The sequence below is a fragment of the Lycium ferocissimum genome, chromosome 9 (genome assembly GCF_029784015.1).
Source record: "Lycium ferocissimum isolate CSIRO_LF1 chromosome 9, AGI_CSIRO_Lferr_CH_V1, whole genome shotgun sequence".
NCBI classification, from domain to species: domain Eukaryota; kingdom Viridiplantae; phylum Streptophyta; class Magnoliopsida; order Solanales; family Solanaceae; genus Lycium; species Lycium ferocissimum.
The window spans coordinates 28525236-28546722 of NC_081350.1; the positions used below are offsets into that span (position 1 = coordinate 28525236).

At 35.5% G+C, this 21487-nt stretch overlaps 2 protein-coding genes and 4 non-coding genes across 6 annotated transcripts; 5 read left to right on the top strand and 1 right to left on the bottom strand.

Moving 5' to 3' along the window:
- Positions 1–2384: 2384 nt before the first annotated feature.
- Positions 2385–9305, top strand: LOC132030153 (syntaxin-22-like). The gene is made up of 7 exons (XM_059419659.1): positions 2385–2825; positions 4822–4915; positions 5146–5285; positions 5698–5769; positions 7824–7981; positions 8061–8161; positions 8843–9305. Exons 1-7 carry the CDS (start codon positions 2638–2640, stop codon positions 8906–8908), a joined length of 819 nt encoding a protein of 272 aa, XP_059275642.1. The 5' UTR covers positions 2385–2637; the 3' UTR covers positions 8909–9305.
- A 1292-nt stretch (positions 9306–10597) lies between these two features.
- LOC132032202 (U2 spliceosomal RNA) lies at positions 10598–10793 on the top strand. The gene has a single exon (XR_009408357.1). It is a non-coding gene; the product is annotated as a U2 spliceosomal RNA (small nuclear RNA).
- Positions 10794–12295: 1502 nt separating this feature from the next.
- Positions 12296–12491, top strand: LOC132032201 (U2 spliceosomal RNA). Its single transcript, XR_009408356.1, has one exon. It is a non-coding gene; the product is annotated as a U2 spliceosomal RNA (small nuclear RNA).
- Positions 12492–13804: 1313 nt separating this feature from the next.
- LOC132032203 (U2 spliceosomal RNA) lies at positions 13805–14000 on the top strand. Its single transcript, XR_009408358.1, has one exon. It is a non-coding gene; the product is annotated as a U2 spliceosomal RNA (small nuclear RNA).
- A 2037-nt stretch (positions 14001–16037) lies between these two features.
- On the top strand, positions 16038–16232 carry LOC132032204 (U2 spliceosomal RNA). The gene has a single exon (XR_009408359.1). It is a non-coding gene; the product is annotated as a U2 spliceosomal RNA (small nuclear RNA).
- A 790-nt stretch (positions 16233–17022) lies between these two features.
- LOC132031752 (SNW/SKI-interacting protein A-like) lies at positions 17023–18378 on the bottom strand. The gene has a single exon (XM_059421667.1). The coding sequence runs from the start codon at positions 18376–18378 to the stop codon at positions 17023–17025; it is 1356 nt and encodes a 451-aa protein (XP_059277650.1).
- Between the last annotated feature and the right edge of the window lie 3109 nt (positions 18379–21487).

Sequence of the window (21487 nt, forward strand, 5' to 3'; positions counted from 1 at the left end):
CCTATTTCAGCCATTGAAATCGAATCTGTGAATCTTGATGAAAAACAACACTAGGAATGGGTGATTTGTATATCTGAGAAGATGAAATTAAAGCAACAAAGAATTTTACATAAAATAAAAAAAACAGCAAACAACATGCATCTTGTCAAAAAAATATCTTTGAAATACATTATACAAAAATCAAAATCGGAAAAAAAACTTACCTATTTTTGGAAAATGTTTTACTCGAAACCGTAAAAACAATGTGGAGTTATGTGGAGTGAAACCGGAATTGATAATTGAAGAAGTGGAAGAAAGTGATTTGAATTATGGCAGAAATGGGGGGGATTGGGAGTTACTTGCGTGTATTTAGGGAGAGAAATAGAGTATATTTGGGAACTATGCGTCTAAACAGGGATGTGGTGATGCACGGTTATTTAGTAAAAAAGTGGGGTAGCTATGAAGTGTAAAATTTGAAAAATATATTTATGGATCATAAATATTAAAAAGGTTAGATATTATCCATAAATAAGTCTTAGGGGTAGTTACACCAAGTAAATTTTACAAAAAAAATATATGTACATGATAAGGGGGTATATTTACAAAACATGATGATATTTTTCAGTTTACAAAATATATCAATAGACTTGTTACAAAATCTATACAAATTAGGTAAATTAAAAAGAAGCAAGAAAACACATTAAATGAGGTAAGGAACACCAAAAAACATATATGTATAATTTTCTTATGCAATATGTATAGCTCGTATAGATTCTTATAATTTTTATGTATGAAATATGTATAAAAATTATATGAGTATTTTGATTATTATAAAGTACATTGTACAAAATCTAATCAAAATATGTATAAATTTTGAGAAAAATATGTATAATAAACTTGTAATTGATACAAACCAGATTCCATAGAATGTTCATACACCAGAAAATAAATATATATTAATTTTTGTATGCAATATGTATAAATTTATAAATTCGTTATAATTTCTACGTATGAAATATGTATAAAAGTTGTATATATATTGTGATTATGATAAAATACATATAAATTGTATAAAATCTGATCAAAGTGTGTATAGATTATGAAAAAGTATATATGTATAATAAGTTTTTTGATTGATACAAATCAAATTCCATCCACATTTCATACACATATCAGTTTTCAACATTTTCAAGACTAATTGATATCGAATTTGTCCGCATTTCATACATATTGTGCCGCATATATCTAAAAAATGACATATAGTAGACTCCATACACATTTCATACATATATTAGTTTTCAACATTTTTTAAAACTACAGTTTATATAATTTATACAGATTTTCAAAATACACAATGATCATATATATCTCAAAACGATACAAATCAATTTTAATTCACAATTCAGTAATAAAAAATACTTTATAATATTGGTTTGAAAATTTATACTAGGAGATAAGATGGACTTTAGGTATGAAAATGATGTCTATCACAGAGGGAGAGAAAGAGAGAGAGAAATATTTTTAAAAAGAAGAAGAGGTTGAATGAGAACTATCCTAGAATTAAGTCCATATTTAAAATCAGATTTTCTTCCTTAAAAAAAGCCTAAAATCGTGAGCATCCCATTAAATTCAAATCTGGTATATTTTGTAATTATGTTGGTATGTTTTGTAAATAAAGAAAAATATCCTTATGTTTTGTAATATAGAGTCTTAAATTGGTATTATTAGGTCATTTTCCCTATTATACTCTCTCCGTCCCAAAAAGATTGTCTTTTTTTTCTTTTTGGTCTGTCCAAAAAAGATTAACACCTTTCTATATTTAGAAATAATTTAATTTTATGAGGTGATTTACAGCCACACAAATATCTAAGATTTATTTTGGACCACACATTTTAAAAGTCTTTCTTTATTTCTTAAATTTTGTGTCAACTCAAACTAAGACAATCTTTTTAGGATGGAGGGAGCACATAAAATATACTCCCTCCGTTTCAATTTATGTGAACCCATTTGACTGGACATGGCATTTAAGAAAGAGTGAAGACTTTTGAAACTTGTGGTTTAAAATAAATCTTGAATATTTATGTGGCTGTAAATCATTTTGATAAAGTAAATTTATTTTCAAATTAGGAAAGAAACTATTTATTTTGGCATAAATTAAAAACAGCTAAAAACAAAGTACAAATAACAGACGCATAAAGCTGCCGACACCATCCACCTGCCACATTATATAACCACGAGTACCGCCGGCTATTACATGTCGCTGCTTTATTTTATTCTATTAATTAATATTAAAATTCAAATTGATCCTGCTAAACCCATTAACCTAACCCCCCACCACAATCCCAACGCATATCAAATCATTACGTCCCTTTCCCACTATTTTCTTTTCTCCCAAATATTAAAAAAAAAAAAAAAACAATAATTCAATTGTTTTTATTCTTCTCTACTCCTTCAATCCCTCCCTCAATTCACGCCCAATTATTCTTTCTCCCTTTGCCCCAAAGTTCCACCATTTCTTCTCTCTTCCCCCAAACCCCCCCAAAATTCTACGGTTTTCATTTTCAATCGTCTGCTGAATCTTGGGCTTTATTTTAATTGTTTGGTTCCGATTGTTGGGTTTTTGGGGGAATTCGAATTTATATTAAGAGAGAAAGAGAGATGAGTTTTCAAGATCTTGAAGCGGGTCGGCCATTGGGGCCCCGACGGGGGTATATGAATGGGAAGCAAGACCCGACCCAAGCCGTGGCTTCTGGAATATTCCAGATTAACACTGCTGTTTCTACGTTTCAAAGGCTGGTTAATACACTTGGAACACCTAAAGATACACCCGAGCTACGTGAGAAATTGTAAGCTCTCCAAATTGCAATAGATTTCATGCAATTGTAGTAAATTGAAGCTGACTTGCCTTTGGTGTTTAGAATCTATTTTTAAATTAGAATTATTTGGATGAAATTCTGCATTTTGTAATAAAATTGGACGTTTATGTTGATGTTTTGTGGAGTTATTGTATAAGTTTATATCTATAGTTGTCATTGAGCTCGCACAGTAACAAATAGGGAAAAGGGTCAAAAATACCCCTATACTTTGGAAAAAGGGCTAAAAATATCCTCTGAACTTATTTTGGGTAAAAAATACCCCTCCCGTCCTTAAAGTTTTCAAATATACCCCTGCCTTGACGGAAATTATCCGCCAAAATAATCCGAAATCATTTTTTAAGCCCGACCCAACGAGATAATAACCAATAAGATCACCTTATTCCCTCAAACTTCATACCTACATATTGGGGGAATAAGGGATCTTATGAGTTGGGTCAGGTTTAAATTATGGAACGGGTTTAAAAAATAATTTCAGGTTATTTTGGCGGATAATTTTCGTCTAGGCAGGGGTATATTTGAAAACTTTAAGGACAGGAGGGGTATTTTTGACCCAAAATAAGTTCAGAGGATATTTTTAGCCCTTTTTTCAAAGTAGAGGGGTATTTTTGACCCTTTTCCCATTATAATTTCCTGAGATAATCCGGGTCAACTGATACTGTTTTATGGTGATTTCATCTTTAACTGTTAATTTGTGGCTCATTGTGTATCGGTTTTAGTACTCACACACAGAGTTAGAGAGAGCATTATAGTTGAAACTTGATGTTACATTTTAAGGAAGGGCTCAGTACATGGCGCATGCTAAAAGCGATGTCTAATTTATCATTGAACATGTGCAAATGAATTCTTTTGAATGCTTGAGAGTTTTGATATAGAGAAAAAAACAGTAAGCTTGGGGAAGATGATAAATCAAATGAGAAAATAATTTTCAGGGTTTTGTCCACCTTTACTTTGTCTGGATACCTGGGAGAATATGTTGTTCAGTATATGATTCTGATGAATGATAAAACATGTTTTTAGGCTAAATATATACTCCCTCCGGATCAAAAAAAGAGTCCACTTAGCCTTTTTTTCTTGGATAAAAAAAAGAGTCCACTTAGCAAATCAAGAAAAAATTAACCTTGTTTTTTCATATTTGCCCCTATTAAGTGTTATATGATCAAATCCCAATGCCTATTTAATTAGGGGTAGTTTAGTCAAATTACCTATTTTTATCTAGGAGTTAGTATTTTCTTAAGGGGTGTGCAAATGGCTAAGTGGACTCTTTTTTTGATCCGGAGGGAGTAGTAAATAATTTTTGGAAGAAGTTTGAACTTTAGGTTCCTGTGCCTTTTAGAGGGTCGAATAAGGCTTTGCTTGACTCCTTATATTGTCAAACTGGAATTGGTTTCCAGAAGGCAATAGCTAGTCGTACTTAGAAAAAAATAGTAGTATGGTGTATGTAGATTTTTGTACGGGCATAAATTTAAAAATTGCTGCAACCCTACTATGTCTGATATTGGAACTTCTTTGTGTGCGCGCAAGGTGCTTATTGTGCAACAATCAAGACAATATTCAAGTTATTGAGCGAATTCTGATAGGATGACTCAAAGAGGTTTGCCTATGGGAATGCCTCTAGAACTAGATTGGGTTGAATGTTGCGTCACTCATTCCCTGGCGTAAAGTAATTATAATTGGTGATGGTTCACCAGGAAAAAAATGGGGTGAGGAGTGAAGTGGAGAAATGCGATATGTGACCTTAATGAATCATAATTTGGCAGTCATGCTTTAACCATTACTTGAGCAGATTCTATGGTCAATATTACCTTTGCTGTTCAATTTCTGTTTTCCTGTTTGGTGCTGCAATAATGAGATTGTGTAGTGTGTTTCAATTAGCCAATAGATAGATTTGCTGTTATCATGTACTAGTTAACATTGGATTAAAAAGCTTGGTTTCACTTGGGGCTTATACTAACTTTCTTAAGTACAGGCACAAGACGAGGGTACATATTGGGCAGTTAGTGAAAGATACATCTGCAAAACTTAAGCAAGCCAGCGAAACAGATCATCGTGTTGAAGTCAGTGTAAGTATTAAGAGCTCACGTATTTCCTCTTCCCCTCTGTGTTTGCCTTTGTCAGTGTGGACTTCCATGACATATATTTGCAGAGTACACATGCTCTTTATCTTCTGTCCTTACTATATTATGAGTTTCTCATCATTTTGTTTGATTAGCCTTATATGTGCTTGTTCTTGTTCTTCACTCTAAATTTTCTCTTTCACTAATAACTGTAAACTCCTGCTTTCTGCTATCAGGCTAGCAAGAAAATAACAGATGCTAAGCTCGCTAAAGATTTTCAAGCTGTCTTGAAGGAGTTTCAAAAGGCTCAGAGGCTTGCAGCTGAGAGAGAGACGGCATATACACCTTTTGTTCCCCAAGCAGTTCTTCCTTCTAGGTAATTTTCTTCTGATAGTGCTATATTATATGAAATATCAATCAGCTTTATTAAAGTATGAATTGTTTATTAGAAACCTGAGTTATCAACACATGAAATACATATAAGCAACACCCCCTAGGGTTTTTGTCTAGTGGTAACAGCGCAGCACAGGATGTGTGGTCAAGCGCCCACTTGGTATTTAAGTGGAGAAGGGTAGAGGGGCGGGTGCATTATTCACCGAGTTTTAAACCTTGCGCCGCTGGTTCTCGGGGATTTCATGATATTAAAAAAATACATATAAGCAACTTCTGCTGCAGACTGCAGGAATGATAAATTCATACTCTCTTTAGTTTATAATCTCAAGTGAAATGTTTTGCCTTCAATGTGACTGATACCTCTCTTTTTTTGGTTTGGTCATCTTTTGGTACAGTTATACCGTCAGTGAGATAGATGTTACGGAAAAGAGTCCAGAACAGCGGGCTCTCCTTATGGAATCAAGAAGGTCAGTTGGCTGACATGTCCTTGTACAGGTTTAATCTTTTGTGCTTGTTCATGAGATCGCTAATATCATAATTATCAAATTCAGCTATCCATTAAGTTTATAGACACCATGATGCTTCAATTAATTGCAAAATGTTTGCAAGCAAGACTTGATGTCAATCATATGAGGAAATGAATTGACCTCTGGATTTGGATCCAAGATGACTGCTGGGTAGAGTAAATTAGATACAGGATCTTTTTCTTTTGCAGCATAGAGAAATTGGATACCGGTTGACTTTTGGGGCTTAATAGTGTTAAACTTTTAGCAAGTGGTGTAAGCAGTTGCAAAATTTTGCTAGTGGTAGTAACATGTGAAGAAAATTTCCAGGAGAATGTGTTATTGATGAGTGACTTGACTTGCTGTTTGCTCACTTGCCTAAGTCATTTGGTAAAGCAAACTGACACTAGTGATCCAATATTTTCGTTTGTTCTCGACTGTGAATCAGGAGTGGAGCAACTCCTATAGTTTTCTGAAATTACTAGGTAGAACTTTGCGTTAATTTTTTAGGCATTCATAAAATGCAAAGGAAAAAAATTTGTATTAATGGAAGGGACATCAGAGGATGGTGAATTATAGATCCCTCTTAATTTGGTAAGATTTTTAAAAGCAAAAGCGCACACTTCTTTGAAATATAGCACACAATTTACATAAAATGCTCCATACTTTTTCCATTGTGGGGTGTCCTAGAAGGTTTGACATAATTTTTTTTCTGTGCAATTTCACGACTTCCAATTATTCAAATTCATTTAACTATTCAAGGTTTGAATGTGCTGTGTTGTTCTCTCTTTCACACTACTATAATATTAGCATCTATCACTAATGTAATATTAGCCAACAACAACAACATACCCAGTTAATCCCACAAGTAGGGTCTGGGGAGGGTAGGATGTATGCAGAACTTACCGCTACCTCTGCGGGGTAGAGAGGCTGTTTAGCCATTAACATCTAATATTTTATGCAGTCAAATATTGTCATATAAAGTGGGACAAATAGTACAAAAATTAGCTAACATAAATGAAAGTAGTAGACATTGAAATTGCAATCAACATTGCTAGTTTCGATATACAACAATGACAATATTACTTTGAACAATTAAAATTAAAGTTCATCTATATGCAACTTTGATAAGCCTTTAGTAAGGTAGCTTCAAATGCGAATTGATTTTCATTTTTGAATTAATCAACCATGAAAAGAAATTAAATTGCAGTATTCAATTTTATATCCAATTGCGTTGATAATTGTACTAATATTTAGCTTCGAATGCACAAGTATTTGTTACTGATCTCAAATGACATATTTTGTCAATATATATTTATGCAATTAGCCTATAATCAAGCATAGGAGAATAGAATATGAAAAAAAAAAAAAAGAAAAAAAAAAAGATGAAGAACTAATGTTTGACAGAAGGAGACAGTAGAAAAGAAGCCAAAAGGCAGAATTCGTAGAAGAAGACGCTTTACACAAAAGAACAAGATAATTCTCTTAAAGTAAGAAAGAAGTAAATCAATTGATGTGGGGAGACAGAAGAAAAAAAGTTACTATAGCTAGAATATCTTTTTTGATAAAGAAATTACTATAACTAGAATATCAGAACGTAACTGGAGCGGAGTCCTCGTATTCATATTGTATAAGGCCTACTTTTTCTTCTCCTTTCTGTTTATCCTCTTCATATTTTTAAGTCAAAATCAAATCCTCGCTCGCTCTCTCCTTGTTCAAAAAGTGTGCTTCTTCGAAGTCACGCTGCTTAACCTGTGCGAAAGTGATGACTATCGATGGGTGATCATTTTTTCTAAAAACTGAATTTAGTGCTGGCGTGGATGTTGGTGTAATGAAGCTTACATATCCAAGCGTCCTTTAGTTGGTCATATGCTGAAGTCATATTTTGTTGAGCTCAGATGCATTATATGGAACTATTTTTGTGATGTTATGATCGAAGAGTAGTGGTGTTGCCTCATCGGAAGATGTATCCCATTTTCTTCCTATATTTAGTAACTTTATATTCCATCGTGCTGCAGACAGGAGGTTTTACTTTTGGACAACGAGATTGCCTTTAATGAAGCAATTATTGAAGAAAGAGAGCTGGGAATACAAGAAATACAGCAACAAATTGGTGAAGTGAATGAAATTTTCAAGGACCTTGCTGTGCTTGTTCACGAGCAAGGAACTATGATTGGTAGGTCACTCTTTTTTGTTTTAGTAATCAAATTTCCATATTGTATGTCGTTTGGTATTTAAAATTCTGTTTTCTGCAGATGATATTGGTTCCAACGTTGAGAACGCACATGCTGCAACTGCACAGGGGAGATCGCAACTTGCCAAAGCTGCGAAGACCCAAAGATCAAATTCATCTCTGGTACTTCATCATATTTTACCATTCATCTTACTGAACATAGAACTCTATGGCTGGTGTGCTTAACTAATGTGTGTGTTTACTGGGAGGCCTTTTATTAGTTCTGTTTTGTATTTAATGCGAAATCCACAGGATTAGTGATTGGTTATAACCTACTGGCCAAATCCAAAGCTTTAGTAGGTTTATGATTCTGATACTGATCAGCTACCACTAATTGTATTTTTATGCTTTACTTCACATTATTGCTTAAGTAGATATAAGAAAATGTTAAAAAATAGGGAGACCATTTAGAAGTGTGTGAGCAGTGCTTTGCGTTTGGGCATATCATAATTTATACCTTTTACATTTTAGAGTATGTTTGGTAGAGTTGTTAGAAGGTTCAAATTTGATTAACATGCCGTCATGAAAGGAAAAAGGGTGGCAAGGTTGGTTTTTTTCTTTTCCTTTTTCCTTTTTTTTTTTTTTTGGGTGTGCGTGTATGGTATACTTTGGATTGTTTCTGTTTTGGATCATACAACCCATTCTATTTTCACATGGTCCTTCTATCAAATCCGAGCGAGAAACTGTTCATAGTGTGTATTTTCTTTTCCATGAGTACAACTTCTAATTTTTGCACTCTATATTCCTTACACTGAACAATATACACAATGTAGATGATTTCCTGACATATAATATTTTCTGCAGACTTGCTTACTGCTAGTGATTTTTGGAATTGTGCTCCTCATTGTGATCATAGTACTTGCAGCCTGAGCTGAAGATTACTGGGATATAGAAAAGAGTCCCAAACTCTCTTCACTGACGGAAGTGATTGTTATGATTCGGGAAAAACAGGTGATTGTAGTGTTTCGAGTCATTTCAAAGGCGCCCTGTAGTGTGGCTCAGACGTCCCGATCCTTTCTTCTAGACAGAATAGGAAAGTTGCATAGTTAGGGAGGTGGGAGAGCAAAGGTGGAGTTCAACTTGTAAACTTGGTGCTGTGGTTGAAAGATCTATTGCTGCCATGTAATGGCGGGTCTGTCAATAAAAATTTATTCTTGTTTGGAGGGGCAATCTCTTATATTTGCACTCTAGGTACTCTTGAAGCAGATAACATTTGACATTCAATTCTTTATTGATGCTTGTGTGTGGGAAGCTAGTGATTTGTTGATTTGTTTGTCTTGCTTTGCTGGATAAATATTGTATGGAAGGTTTCCAGCTGCTTTTTTCTACCGAAGCAACCTGCCGTGTTTGTAATTTTCAGATAAAACTACTTTCTTGGTCGAGTTTCTTTTTAATAGGAAATAGCATGTTTACTGTTGCTGAAAACAGCCATCGTTGGTTACCAATTTGTACGTAGGAGATTAAAGCTTAAGGAGGTACCAAGGGGGGAGATTAATGTGTATGCTTCATGTACTTCATCCCTCGAAGTCCTGTATTTTGAGAATGTAGTTTTCCCATAACAGAAACGTTGGTCTGTTCCATGGAAATGATCAAATGAAAATAGAATCCGCGCAGGAAAAATTATTTGACGTGGACCTATGTTGAGTAGAGAAAAGTTGACACAAGAATTTGAAATAAGCCTCTGACCGATTTCTGGTGGCCAGGATCAGTTCATGGAAATTAAAGGTCACCATCTCTCCACCTAAACACACAAAAGCTCAGGAATCTTCGTTACTGTATCTGCAAATTCCTCAGCATACGATGACAATAATTACGTTTAATTCCAAGCAAGTTGGAAACGACTATATGAATCCTCATCAGCCACTTTAAAATCAGTCTTCAACAAAAAAAAAATGGCTGAAAATTTAATTTGTTTATAGCATCAGCACCTATTATTGGGTATTCGTTTGTGTTGCAAGAACGGAAGACGTTTACATAAATGTAGTCTGAGATATTAGTAATGGCAAAAGCAGCAAAACATTTGAAAACACAATAAGCAAATCAACAGCCTATTACTTGTAGAGACTACGTAACACAAGTGAGGTTCTCTTGCCAATGGATAGTCCAAAAAGGGAAAAGGAAAGCTCGCTAAATTTATCTTGTACTCATGATTGTTTCAAGGTATTACACGCTGTGTTATCAGAATACCTAACTGAGGCAACAATGATAAGAGCTGATACAACAGATGAGACGAAAGTAAAAGCAGATACTACTTCTGTCTATCTTGAATATTAAGGCATTTGACTGTTCAAAACAGTCTATTACTATTGAATGAAAGTCCAGCCAATAATGAACACCATATTTATGCAAGTTGTTCAACTGAGCAGCTGCAGCATCATATGGAGGAAATGAATAAGAGAGCGAAGGTATTCATTTCCATGTGAGGCAGCATCTAATATACTGTGAAGTAAAGGCAAAGGGGTTATTTTTGTAATGCTTAAATGTGCCACATCAGAATAAGCTAATGCATACACAGCCGAGAGCTGGTATATAGGCGGATGCCCATTAACTTATTAAAGCATACCTTTCTCGGCCTTTTGGCTAAGATCAAGTGTAGTATCTGTTCTTATCAGTTTAATATCTGATATGTGGGCCATCGTTCCACACGATATTAACTTAATTTTTTAAGGGGGAAGGCCCATCAGGATAGCTTGCTATTCGGGTCTTCGCGTGTCGCTTGGGCGTTGCACTACAGCCCAGGCCTGGCGCACCCCACCAAATCTAGTCCAATATTTATCTTGTCGGCACAACAAAGTTGTCCTTAACTGCTTTGTTAACAGTTACCAAGTTATTTGATGCTTGCTACAAACACCCTTTATATTTGAAAAGTATATTTACCATTATTGAATGAACTAATCTGTAATTTTCCATTTCTCATGTAATATATGAGAATAAATTTGCGTCAGAATTAGTTAGTTTGTATACCTTAGGGGTGATATAGAGGCACAAGAATTGTCAGAAAGTGCTTGCTATTAAATCTTGGACATAAAGTTGAAGTGTTGAAGCTGAAAAAAAGTTGATGTGCTAGGCAAACAATTGCTACTAATAACTTTCTTCTGTTAAAATGAATGACATATCCTTAACCTGTTAATCATAAAAGGTCACCATATGCGTAACACTAGGGTGTGAGATTAATGTGTATGCTTCATGTACTTCGTCCCTCAAATTCCTGTATTTTGAGAATGTAGTTTTGCCATAACAGAAACGTTGGTCTGTTCCATGGAAATGATCAAATGAAAGTACAGTCCGCGCAGGAAAAATTATTTATATTTGACGTGGACCTATGTTGAGTAGAGAAAAGTCGACACAAGAATTTGAAATAAGCCTCTTACCTATTTCTGGTGGCCAGGATCAGTTCATGGAAACAGAAGGCCACCATCTCTCCACCTAAACACACGAAAGCTCAGCAATCTTCGTAACTGTATCTGCAAATTCTTCAGCCTACAACGACAATAATTACGTTTAATTTCAAGCAAGTTGGAAGCGACTATATGAATCCTCACCACGCCACTTTAAAATTAATCTTCAACTTAAAAAAAATGGCTGAAAATTTAATTTGCTTATAGCATCAGCACCTATTATTGGGTATTCGTTTGTGTTGCAAGAACGGAAGACGTTTACATAAATGTAGTTTGAGAAATTAGTAATGGCAAAAGCAGCAAAACATTTGAAAACACAGATAAACAAATCAACAGCCTATTACTTGTAGAGGCTGCGTCACATCAAGTGAGGTTCTCTTGCCAATGGATAGTCCAAAAAGGGAAAAGAAAAGCTCGCTAAATTTATCAATGACTCGTGATTGTTTCCAGGTATTACACGCCGTGTTATCAGAATACCTAACTGAGGCAACAATGATGAGAAGAGCTGATACAACAGATGAGACGAAAGTAAAAGCAGATACTACTTATGTCTATCTTGAATGTTAAGGCATTTAATTGTTCAAAACAGAGTCTATTACTATTTAATGAAAGTCCAGCCAATATTGAACACCATATATATGTAAGTTGTTTAACTGAGCAGCTGCAGCATCATATGGAGGAAATGAACAAGAGAGTGAATGTATATATTCATTTCCATGTGCGGCAGCATCTAATATACTGTGAAGTAAAGGCAAAGGGGTTATATTTTGTAACGCTTAAATGTCCCACATCAGAATAAGCTAATGCGTACACAGCCGAGAGCTGCTACATAAGCGGATGCCCATTAACTCATTAAAGCATACCTTTCTCGGCCTTTTGGCTAAGATCAAGTGTAGTATCTGTTCTTATCAGTTTAATATCTGATATGTGGGCCATCGGTCCACACGATATTAACTCAATTTTTTAAGGGGGAAGGCCCATCAGGATAGCTTGCTATTCGGGTCTTCACGTGTCGCTTGGGCGTTGCACTACAGCCCAGGCCTGGCGCACCCCACCAAATCTAGTCCAATATTTTTTTGTCTTATCTGCCCAACGGAGTTGTCCTTAACTACTTCATTAAAAATTACCAAGTTATTTTATGCTTGCCACAAACACCCTTTTTATTTGTATAGTATATTTACCGTCATTGAATGAAGTAATCTGTAATTACCATTTATCCTAGTGGTATACCAATCGCTAACTAATTCTGACACAAATTTATTCTCATATATTACATGAGAAATGGTATTTTTGTTTAGGAGTACTAGTTTTTATTTTTTCTTTCTATCTTTTTATAGATGGGTCGGTAAGTTTTGTTTTATTCATGGGTTGCTAAGTTGAGTTGGTATATTCATTCAGTTTCAGTTTTCAAATCACAATTCAGACCATTCAACTGGAGAGGGATGAATTGGTTGTTAAATTTGCTTAGAATTTTTCTTAGTAACTTTACATGAATATATGTAAGTTGAGTTGTTATTGACGAAAAATATTAATCTGTGCTCAACTTAGGTAAGCAAAATGTTCGTGGAGCTATGGTTGAGTAGAAAAAAGTAGATCAATCATCATTACACAAGAATTTGAAAAAACTTTACCGGTTTCTGGTGGCGAGGAATTGATTATATATAGTGTTGTTCCACTACTGATTGGTCCTTGGGGCTTCCAGTTTATGGCAAGGCATGCAGGTGAAATCTCAAGTATAAACATTAAACAACACTTACACCTTAATCCCAAGCAAGTTGGAGTCTATTATATGAGTCACTCAAAAACTTTTTAAAACATAGATAAGCACGGCTTATAATTGATAAAGGTTACCTAAAATCAAGTGAGTTTCTCTTTGCCAAATGCCAATGGTTACCTGAAGATGGGAAAAAGCAAATCTGGTGAATAATGGAAACACATTAATGATTGCATGATTAAATTGAATCTGAAGTTTCTTGGAAATACCAATCCATTTACAGTAAACTCGAATATTACTTACACCAAAACTGGATGTATCGAGAAATAATTGCACATCTTGAATGTCAAGTCATTTAATTGTTCGAAACATTAAACGTAGTCTTTTCTGTTGAATGAAAGTCCAGCCAGCGGCCAATATTGAACACCACATTTATGTAAGTTGTTTAACTGAGCAGCTGCAGCACCATATGGAGGAAATGAATAAGAGAGTGGAGGTATTCATTTCCATGTGAGGCAGCAGCATCTGATATACTCTGAAGTAAAGGCAAAGGGGTTATTTTTGTAACGCTGTAATGTCCCACATCAGAATAAGCTAAATGCGTACACAGCCGAGAGCTGCAACATAAGCGGATGCCCCTTATTTTATTAGAGCATACCTTTCTCGGCCTTTTGGCTAAGATCAAGTGTAGTATCTGTTCTTATCAGTTTAATATCTGATATGTGGGTCATCGGTCCACATGATATTAACTCAATTTGTTAAGGGGGAAGGCCCATCAGGATAGCTTGCTATTCGGGTCTTCGCGTGTCGCTTGGGCGTTGCACTACAGCCTAGGCCTGGCGCACCCCACCAAATCTAGTCCAATATTTATCTTAGCTGCCCAACGAAGTTGTCCTTAACTTCAAGTTATTTTATGTTTGCTACAAATACCCTTTTTGGCTTGGCGCACCCCACCAAATCTAGTCCAATATTTATCTTATCTGCCCAACGAATTTGTCCTTAACTTCAAGTTATTTTATGTTTGCTACAAACACCCTTTTTGTTTGATAAGTATATTTATCATCTATGTTACTCAAACCCTTCACTTTCGGTGCCGCACCCGTGTCGACACGACATGGGTGTGGGTGTGGGATCCGTACCTGATCTGGTCAACCGATTTTGGATACTTTGACCAAAATCGATGTAGAAATTCTGGACAGATTCAATGATTTCTTTAATCAAAACTCAGCTAAGGTGAAATTGATAGAAAACGGAATACCTTGTATATAAAAATTTCTATGTCACTCTGTTTCCTTTTATCTCCTTCGGGGATTCTCCTCTTGATCAATATTTTTTCCTCAAGGTTTCCACATAATATTCCATAATTTAGGTTTTATAACTCTATTTTTAGATATTTGAATTTTTTTAGCCGAATCCCCGCACCCGTATCCATAACTGGATCCGTATTCCCGAATCTTAAAATTTAGATCATGAAGGATCCGACATCTAGATCCGCACCCGTATCGGACACCCGCACCCGAGTCCAAGTAACTTAGTTTATCATCATTGAATGAACTAGTCTGTAATTACCATTTATCCTAGTGGTATAGAAATTACTCACTAATTCTGACGCAAATTTATTCTCATATATTACATGAGAAATGGTATTTTTGTTTAGGAGTACTAGTTTTTATTTTTTCTTTCTATCTTTTTATAGATGGGTCGGTAAGTTTTGTTTTATTGATGGGTTGCTAAGTTGAGTTGGTATATTCATTCAGTTTCAGTTTTCAAATCACAATTCAGACCATTCAACTGGAGAGGGATGAATTGGTTGTTAAATTTGCTTAGAATTTTTCTTAGTAACTTTACATGAATATATGTAAGTTGAGTTGTTATTGACGAAAAATATTAATCTGTGCTCAACTTAGGTAAGCAAAATGTTCGTGGAGCTATGGTTGAGTAGAAAAAAGTAGATCAATCATCATTACACAAGAATTTGAAAAAACTTTACCGGTTTCTGGTGGCGAGGAATTGATTATATATAGTGTGGTTCCACTACTGATTGGTCCTTGGGACTTCCAGTTTATGGCAAGGCAGGTGAAATCTCAAGTATAAACATTAAAGAACACCTATACCTTAATGGCTTAATCCCAAGCAAATTGGAGTCTACTATGAGTCCTCACTTTTTATGTCGATTTGCTATCACTTTCAACATAAGTAAATCGAGGAGAAAACTTAAATTTGCCTATAAGCATCAACATCCATTGTTGGATATGTCTTCGTGTTCTAAGTTCTAACTATGAAAGCTGTTCACATAGTTTGTCGATTTTAGAAATTAGTAATGGCAAAAGCAGCAAAACATTTTAGAACATAGATAAGCAACGAACGACTTATAATGATAAAGGTTACCTCACATCAGGCGAGTTTCTCTTTGCCAAATGCCAATGGTTATCTGAAGATGGGAAAAGGCAAATCCGGTGAATAATGGAAACATATTAATGGTTGCATGATTAAATTGTGTCTAAAGTTTTCTTGGAAAAACCAATCCATTTACAGTTACTAACACCAAAACTGCATGTATCAAGAAATAATTGCACATTTTGAATGTTAAGTCATGTAATTGTTCAAAACATTAAACATGTTTTCTGTTGAATGAAAGTCCAGCCGGCCGCCAATATTGAACACCATATTTATGCAAGTTGTTTAACTGAGCAGCCGCAGCATCATATGGAGGAAATGAATAAGAGAGCGAAGGTATTCATTTCCATGTGAGGCAGCATCTAATATACTGTGAAGTAAAGGCAAAGGGGTTATTTTTGTAACGCTGTAATGTCCCACATCAGAATAAGCTAATGCGTACACAGCCGAGAGCTGCTATATAAGCGAATGCCCATTAGCTTATTAAAGCATACCTTTCTCGGCCTTTTGGCTAAGATCAAGTGTAGTATCTGTTCTTATCAGTTTAATATCTGATATGTGGGCTATTGGTCCACATGATATTAACTCAATTTTTAAGGGGGGAGGCCCATCAGGATAGCTTGCTATTCGGGTTTTCATGTGTCGCTTGGGCGTTGCACTACAGCCCAAGCCGGGCGCACCCCACCAAATCTAGTCCAATACTTTTCTCTGTGCCCAATAAAATTGTCATTTCTGTTTTTTGTTAATTTGATTTAAATGATTTTATTCCTGATAAACCACATTAAATTAGAAATTATATACTTTCATTGAACTAAATCTGTAATTACCATTTATCCTAGCGGTGTACAAATTTTGCAAACGAACTCTCGTCGCAAATTTACCGTCATATATTGCATGTGAAATGGTAATTTTATTTAGTATATAAGTTTTTCTTTCTATACTATCATAGCTTTTTATTGATGAGTTGATGCTAAGTTAAGTTGGGTATATTCAGTTTTCCAATCTTGATTTCAGACCATTATATTGGATGAATGAATTGGTTGTTAAGTTTGCTTAGAATTTTTCTTAATTGCTTTACGTGAATATATGTGAAGTTGATTTGTTAAGAACGAAAAATATAATCCGTGCTCAACTTAGGTAAGAAAATATTCGTGGAGCTATGGTTGAATAGAAAGGAGTCGATGATTCATCGTATCCAAGAATTTGAAATAAGCTTTACCTATTTCTGGTGGCCAGGAATTGATGCCGAGACACACTTGTATGATAATGTCAATGTACTTATAAACTGTCATTGCGAAAGAATCTCCTTCCAGTTCATTTGGGTGTCTCCATCTATTATGTATTAAAAAGTAATGACATAAAGCAAACAAGAGTTTATTGAATATTCAACAGATGGGGCAAAAACAGGTAGTTTGGTTGAGAAAAGACAGAGATAAGAAATCAAAATAGTTCGGGACGCTACGGTCATATTTGCTCTAAGTTGAACCTTTGTGGGTTTCTTCTGCTTTATTATTAATTACCTCTCCCCATAACTGGTCCAAACCAAATGGATCAGCATCAAATTCCACAGGTCTATCTCTTGGACCAGCCCTCTCAAATGTTCCAACAAATGCTGTGTCTGGCTTAAAGCGATCTTTCTTAATGATCTTCTCCAGCTCTCCTCCATACATATAAATATCCACGTCTTTCTTGGGTCTGTATAGAGTAGAAAGAGTAGGCTGATGAGCAGTAAATAGGCCTTTATCATAGATGTTGTAGGCATCATCAGTACTAGCAAATCCAGAACCCATCCCTTTCTGCTGGTTGAACAATCTCTGGTCATACATCATGATCTCACCTCCTCCTCTTGATGTTGAAGCCATCCCAAGAGCAACTTTTTCACTGATGTCACGGTCTCTATCTCTGGTGATCTTTATCTTCTTCGCATTTTTTGTCTCCTCCAATCTCCTCTCCCTGCGTCGTTCCTCACATATCTTCTTTCTCTGTAATCGGTCTTCTCTTGCACGCTCATAACCCATATCATTCATGGGAGCACTTCTCTCAGATCTTGCCTTTTGGGCCAACTCTCGAAGTTCCATCTCTTTCTTTTCCTTCTCTTTAATCATCATCTCTTTCTGAACCTTTGACCGCATTGCAACAGCTACTCTGGCTTTCTCCTCTGCAACATACAGAGCCTCGGAAAGTTTTGCCAAATTATCATTGACCTGGACCTCCTGAAGAATGCCTCTGGTGCCATCAGCAGCAATACGCTTATCAAGCGGGATTGTGTAACCGTTGGGGTTCTTCCAGTTAGATATACAAGGCGGAATCTTCCAATCCTGTTGATCCTTCACCGTGACGGGACGAGGAGGAGAATGCATAAGGGGCACAGGTGGTGAACCAGAGGCCCTAGGGACCTTCTTGCGCTTGAACTTTGGTGGATCGATAGGGTCCACCTGCATGTCCGCCATCCTAATAATCCTCGATTTATTTGATGCCGAAGGCTTGAACTTAATGAAATTGGATTCAACTTTTGTGGGCTGTGCTATGTTCATAATCTTCTCAATGGCAGCCTTGGTTTCGTCGTGAATTTTTTTCTCCTGCTCTTCCACATCCAAATCCAAGCCTCCATCGTGTTTGGGGACAAGATCCTTGTGCTGACAATAGACAATCTTCTTAGCGTTCTCACCTTGCCTCACAATTGCACCGTACCTCACTTCACCGTGATCGTCCACAGTAACAGGCAGAGTAGTAGTCCTATATTTCTTTCTGCCCATATCAAGAGGATACTGTGCATAATGGATTTCAGGGAATGCTCCTCCATCCCCAAAATCACTAACCCGTCTTGCCATCATCATATATTTCAGAAAATTAAGGTTGCGAATGAGATACTATACTAATTGGTATGTGTCTCGAGATTTATATAGGAGTAAACCCCCCAAAAGAAAAAGAAACCAAATCCTACATAGGAAAAGAGACCTATTCCTAAAAAGAAAGGGTTTCTACTCCTACTTGTACACGACTACTATTGGGATCCGAACACTAATATTAATTGTGATCCCGATAAATTAACTTGGAGACCAAACTAGCTAGTTAAGGGAACTACTTTAGTTACTTTGTCACCAAACAATTTTCTTGCTATTTAAGGGACCTGATTTAGTTACTTTGTGACCAAACTATTTTTTCAAATTTGACCTTTTTCCTCAAGACAATAAATAGGTAATTAAGGGTAGTTTAGTCAAAAAAATTATTTTTCGATGAGTTGGTGTTTTCTTATAGAAGTTAGGGCCTGTTTGGAAAGCCACCCAGGTAATTGAAATTGGGTGTCATTACGCAGTTTAATCTCTTTCTTTGACTAGATAATTACTTAGTTAGGTGAGAATCGAGTGCAATTGAGAGGGTGTAATTACACTCTCCAGGAATTAAATTTGGAATTAATCTTATACTGTGTTCAGTTGATTATCAACCAAACACAATATAAATTTAATCTCAACTTTAATCATGTGATATAACACATTATCCCGCTTACCAAACTACTACTATTCCCATCTTATAATTGAGTAACGAGGCACGTCAACTAGTATAGTCAAGACACTTCCTAAACATGAACAAACAAAAGGAAATAATTTTTTTCATTAAGTTTGACTGTGGTCAAATTCAAATAGTTAAAAAAGGCGGTTCCTTAACAAACTAACTGCCGAGCTTGTACACATTCCCCATCTTCATACTTGCATTCATTAATTCTTTCTGACACACTTTCATTCTCTCTGCGATATTAGTTTCTAAAACCCTTGTTTTTCCTTTATGTATCTTGATTCTTGAAGCACAAGTTTTTGGCATATTTTGATCTTGATCGAAGAGGTACATTCAAGTTTTTCTTTATTTTTTACATCCTCAAATGACTGCTCTGTATAATCATTTATGTTAATTAATTCCCACTTCAAAGAAATTCAAGTTTTTGGCAATTTGTGATCTTGATCGAAGAGTGTACATTCAAGTTTTCTTTACGTTTTACATCCTCAAATGGCTGCTCTGTATAATCATTGATGTTAATTAATTCCCACTTCAAAGAAATTCAAGTTTTAGGCAATTTGTAATCTTGATCGAAGAGTGTACATTCAAGTTTTCTTTACGTTTTACATCCTCAAATGGCTGCTCTGTATAATCATTGACGTTAATTAATTCCCACTTCTAATACTGTTTTGAAATGCGAGTATAAAGCTCCTCTATAATATTTCGCACAATATTAGGACTATTTGTGTAATTTGGAGTTGAATAAAACTTCAAATGACTCCTTTCACTAACAATTATCCCTCTTTGATGTTAATGGCGATCCTCTGGCCAATGCAAGCACAATCCTCTGGTCTCTTAGTTAACTTAAATGATTATACAGAAGTTGTTAAGTATTTGTGCAAATCCAATATTCTGTGAGGAATTAATTGAGGTCTTCATATAATGTGCTAGTTTCTTTATTTCTGACTTCATTTGTTTATGTCTTTAGGGTCTTCATTAGTTCTTCTATTCTATGATTAAATAAATTGAGTTTTATTTCTTGAAAATATAGGTATTCAAAAAACAACCATGTCGCTTGAAGGACTGCAGGAATTGGAATTGGATTCTTTCCGTCAGCTATCTACCATTGCTAGTTCCCTTGGGCAGGAGAGAACTCGAACAGAGTTGATCCCCATTTTATGTGACATTTTAGATGACGACGGGGATGAAATCCTTATGACCATGGCTGAAGAATTGGGAGAGTTTATTCCATACTTGGGAGGAGTTGAATACGCTTATATGTTGCTTCCGCCATTGGAGGCTATTTCTACTGCCTAACATTATCTTGTTAGAGACAGAGTAGTTGATTCTTTATGCAATATAGGATCTCAAATGACGGAAGCGGACTTAATGGAATATTTCATCCCCATGATAAAGGTTTGTTCTAAATTGAATAGCACTAATTCAATAACATGACTGTTTATTAGATTGGATGTTTAGTAGATTGGATATTAAAGAAAAATAAGATTAGATATGATCCTTTCAACGGCTTAAAAAAAGAAGTATAACAAAGGAAATAAAGCGAGAATTTATGAGCCTTTTCCTTTTAAGATAAACTAGTTGAATCATTTGACATCCCGTATGTGTTCTTTTTTTTTGTCTACATTTTTTTTTATGACATGGGAACCCTCAGCCCTACCCTTCGGGTGGGCACAAGGTAAACCCAGCTCCTGTGCAATAGCTCGCAAACCACACAGGAGAGATAACCCGCACTAGGCAAGCCCCGTGCGACGAGCTGGACCCAGAAGGCAAATCCCCCGAGTTTCGAACCTGATACCTCCATTATGAAAAGTCCCATGCTCAACCAACTGAGCCACCCTTGCCGATTGTTTACATATTTTGTTTCCTAACAAAATTTTCAATTTCTTTTTCTTAGAAGTGTATTGATGGTGTTCTGTAAACAGGTTCTTCTTTATTTCGTTTGTATTGCATTCAGTCATATTAGATTATATTTCCTCATCAAATGTAAGGAAAGGAGTCCTTTCCACCCATAGAGCATGCATCTTTTTATCATTCTCTGATTAGGTAATGGATTGGGCCTGTCCAATTTGCATCTGGAGTAAGGTTTACACCCTCTCCACTTTTGTACACATTTATTTGATTAATTAAAGAAATAGCACCCGGAGTCCAAGGTTGGAACCGTTATTTCTGTATAAAAAATTGTATTATAATATCCTGATAGATCTAGCGGAACTAATTGTGAAAAATGTGTTTAAAAAATAGAGAAAAACAAAATTTTAAATTATATTCTTCAAATTATATCTAAACTGATGAATTCCTTAACATATATGAAGAGTCTGTGTAGTGGTACAAAGGGAGGTTCAAAAATGTTTTAGGTTATACGTTCAAATCACTACCGAGACCTATCTAGTTATATTTTTCTAAAGGAATTTTTACTGGTTATAGCTT

Coding starts and splice junctions, on each gene's coding strand:
- LOC132031752 (XM_059421667.1), bottom strand. CDS start 18,378: ATGGCAAGACGGGTTAGTGATTTTGGGGATGGAGGAGCATTCCCTGAA.
- LOC132030153 (XM_059419659.1), top strand. CDS start 2,638: ATGAGTTTTCAAGATCTTGAAGCGGGTCGGCCATTGGGGCCCCGACGG. Junction 4,916..5,145: donor ATCATCGTGTTGAAGTCAGT/GTAAGTATTAAG, acceptor TTCTGCTATCAG/GCTAGCAAGAAAATAACAGA. Junction 7,982..8,060: donor CGAGCAAGGAACTATGATTG/GTAGGTCACTCT, acceptor TGTTTTCTGCAG/ATGATATTGGTTCCAACGTT.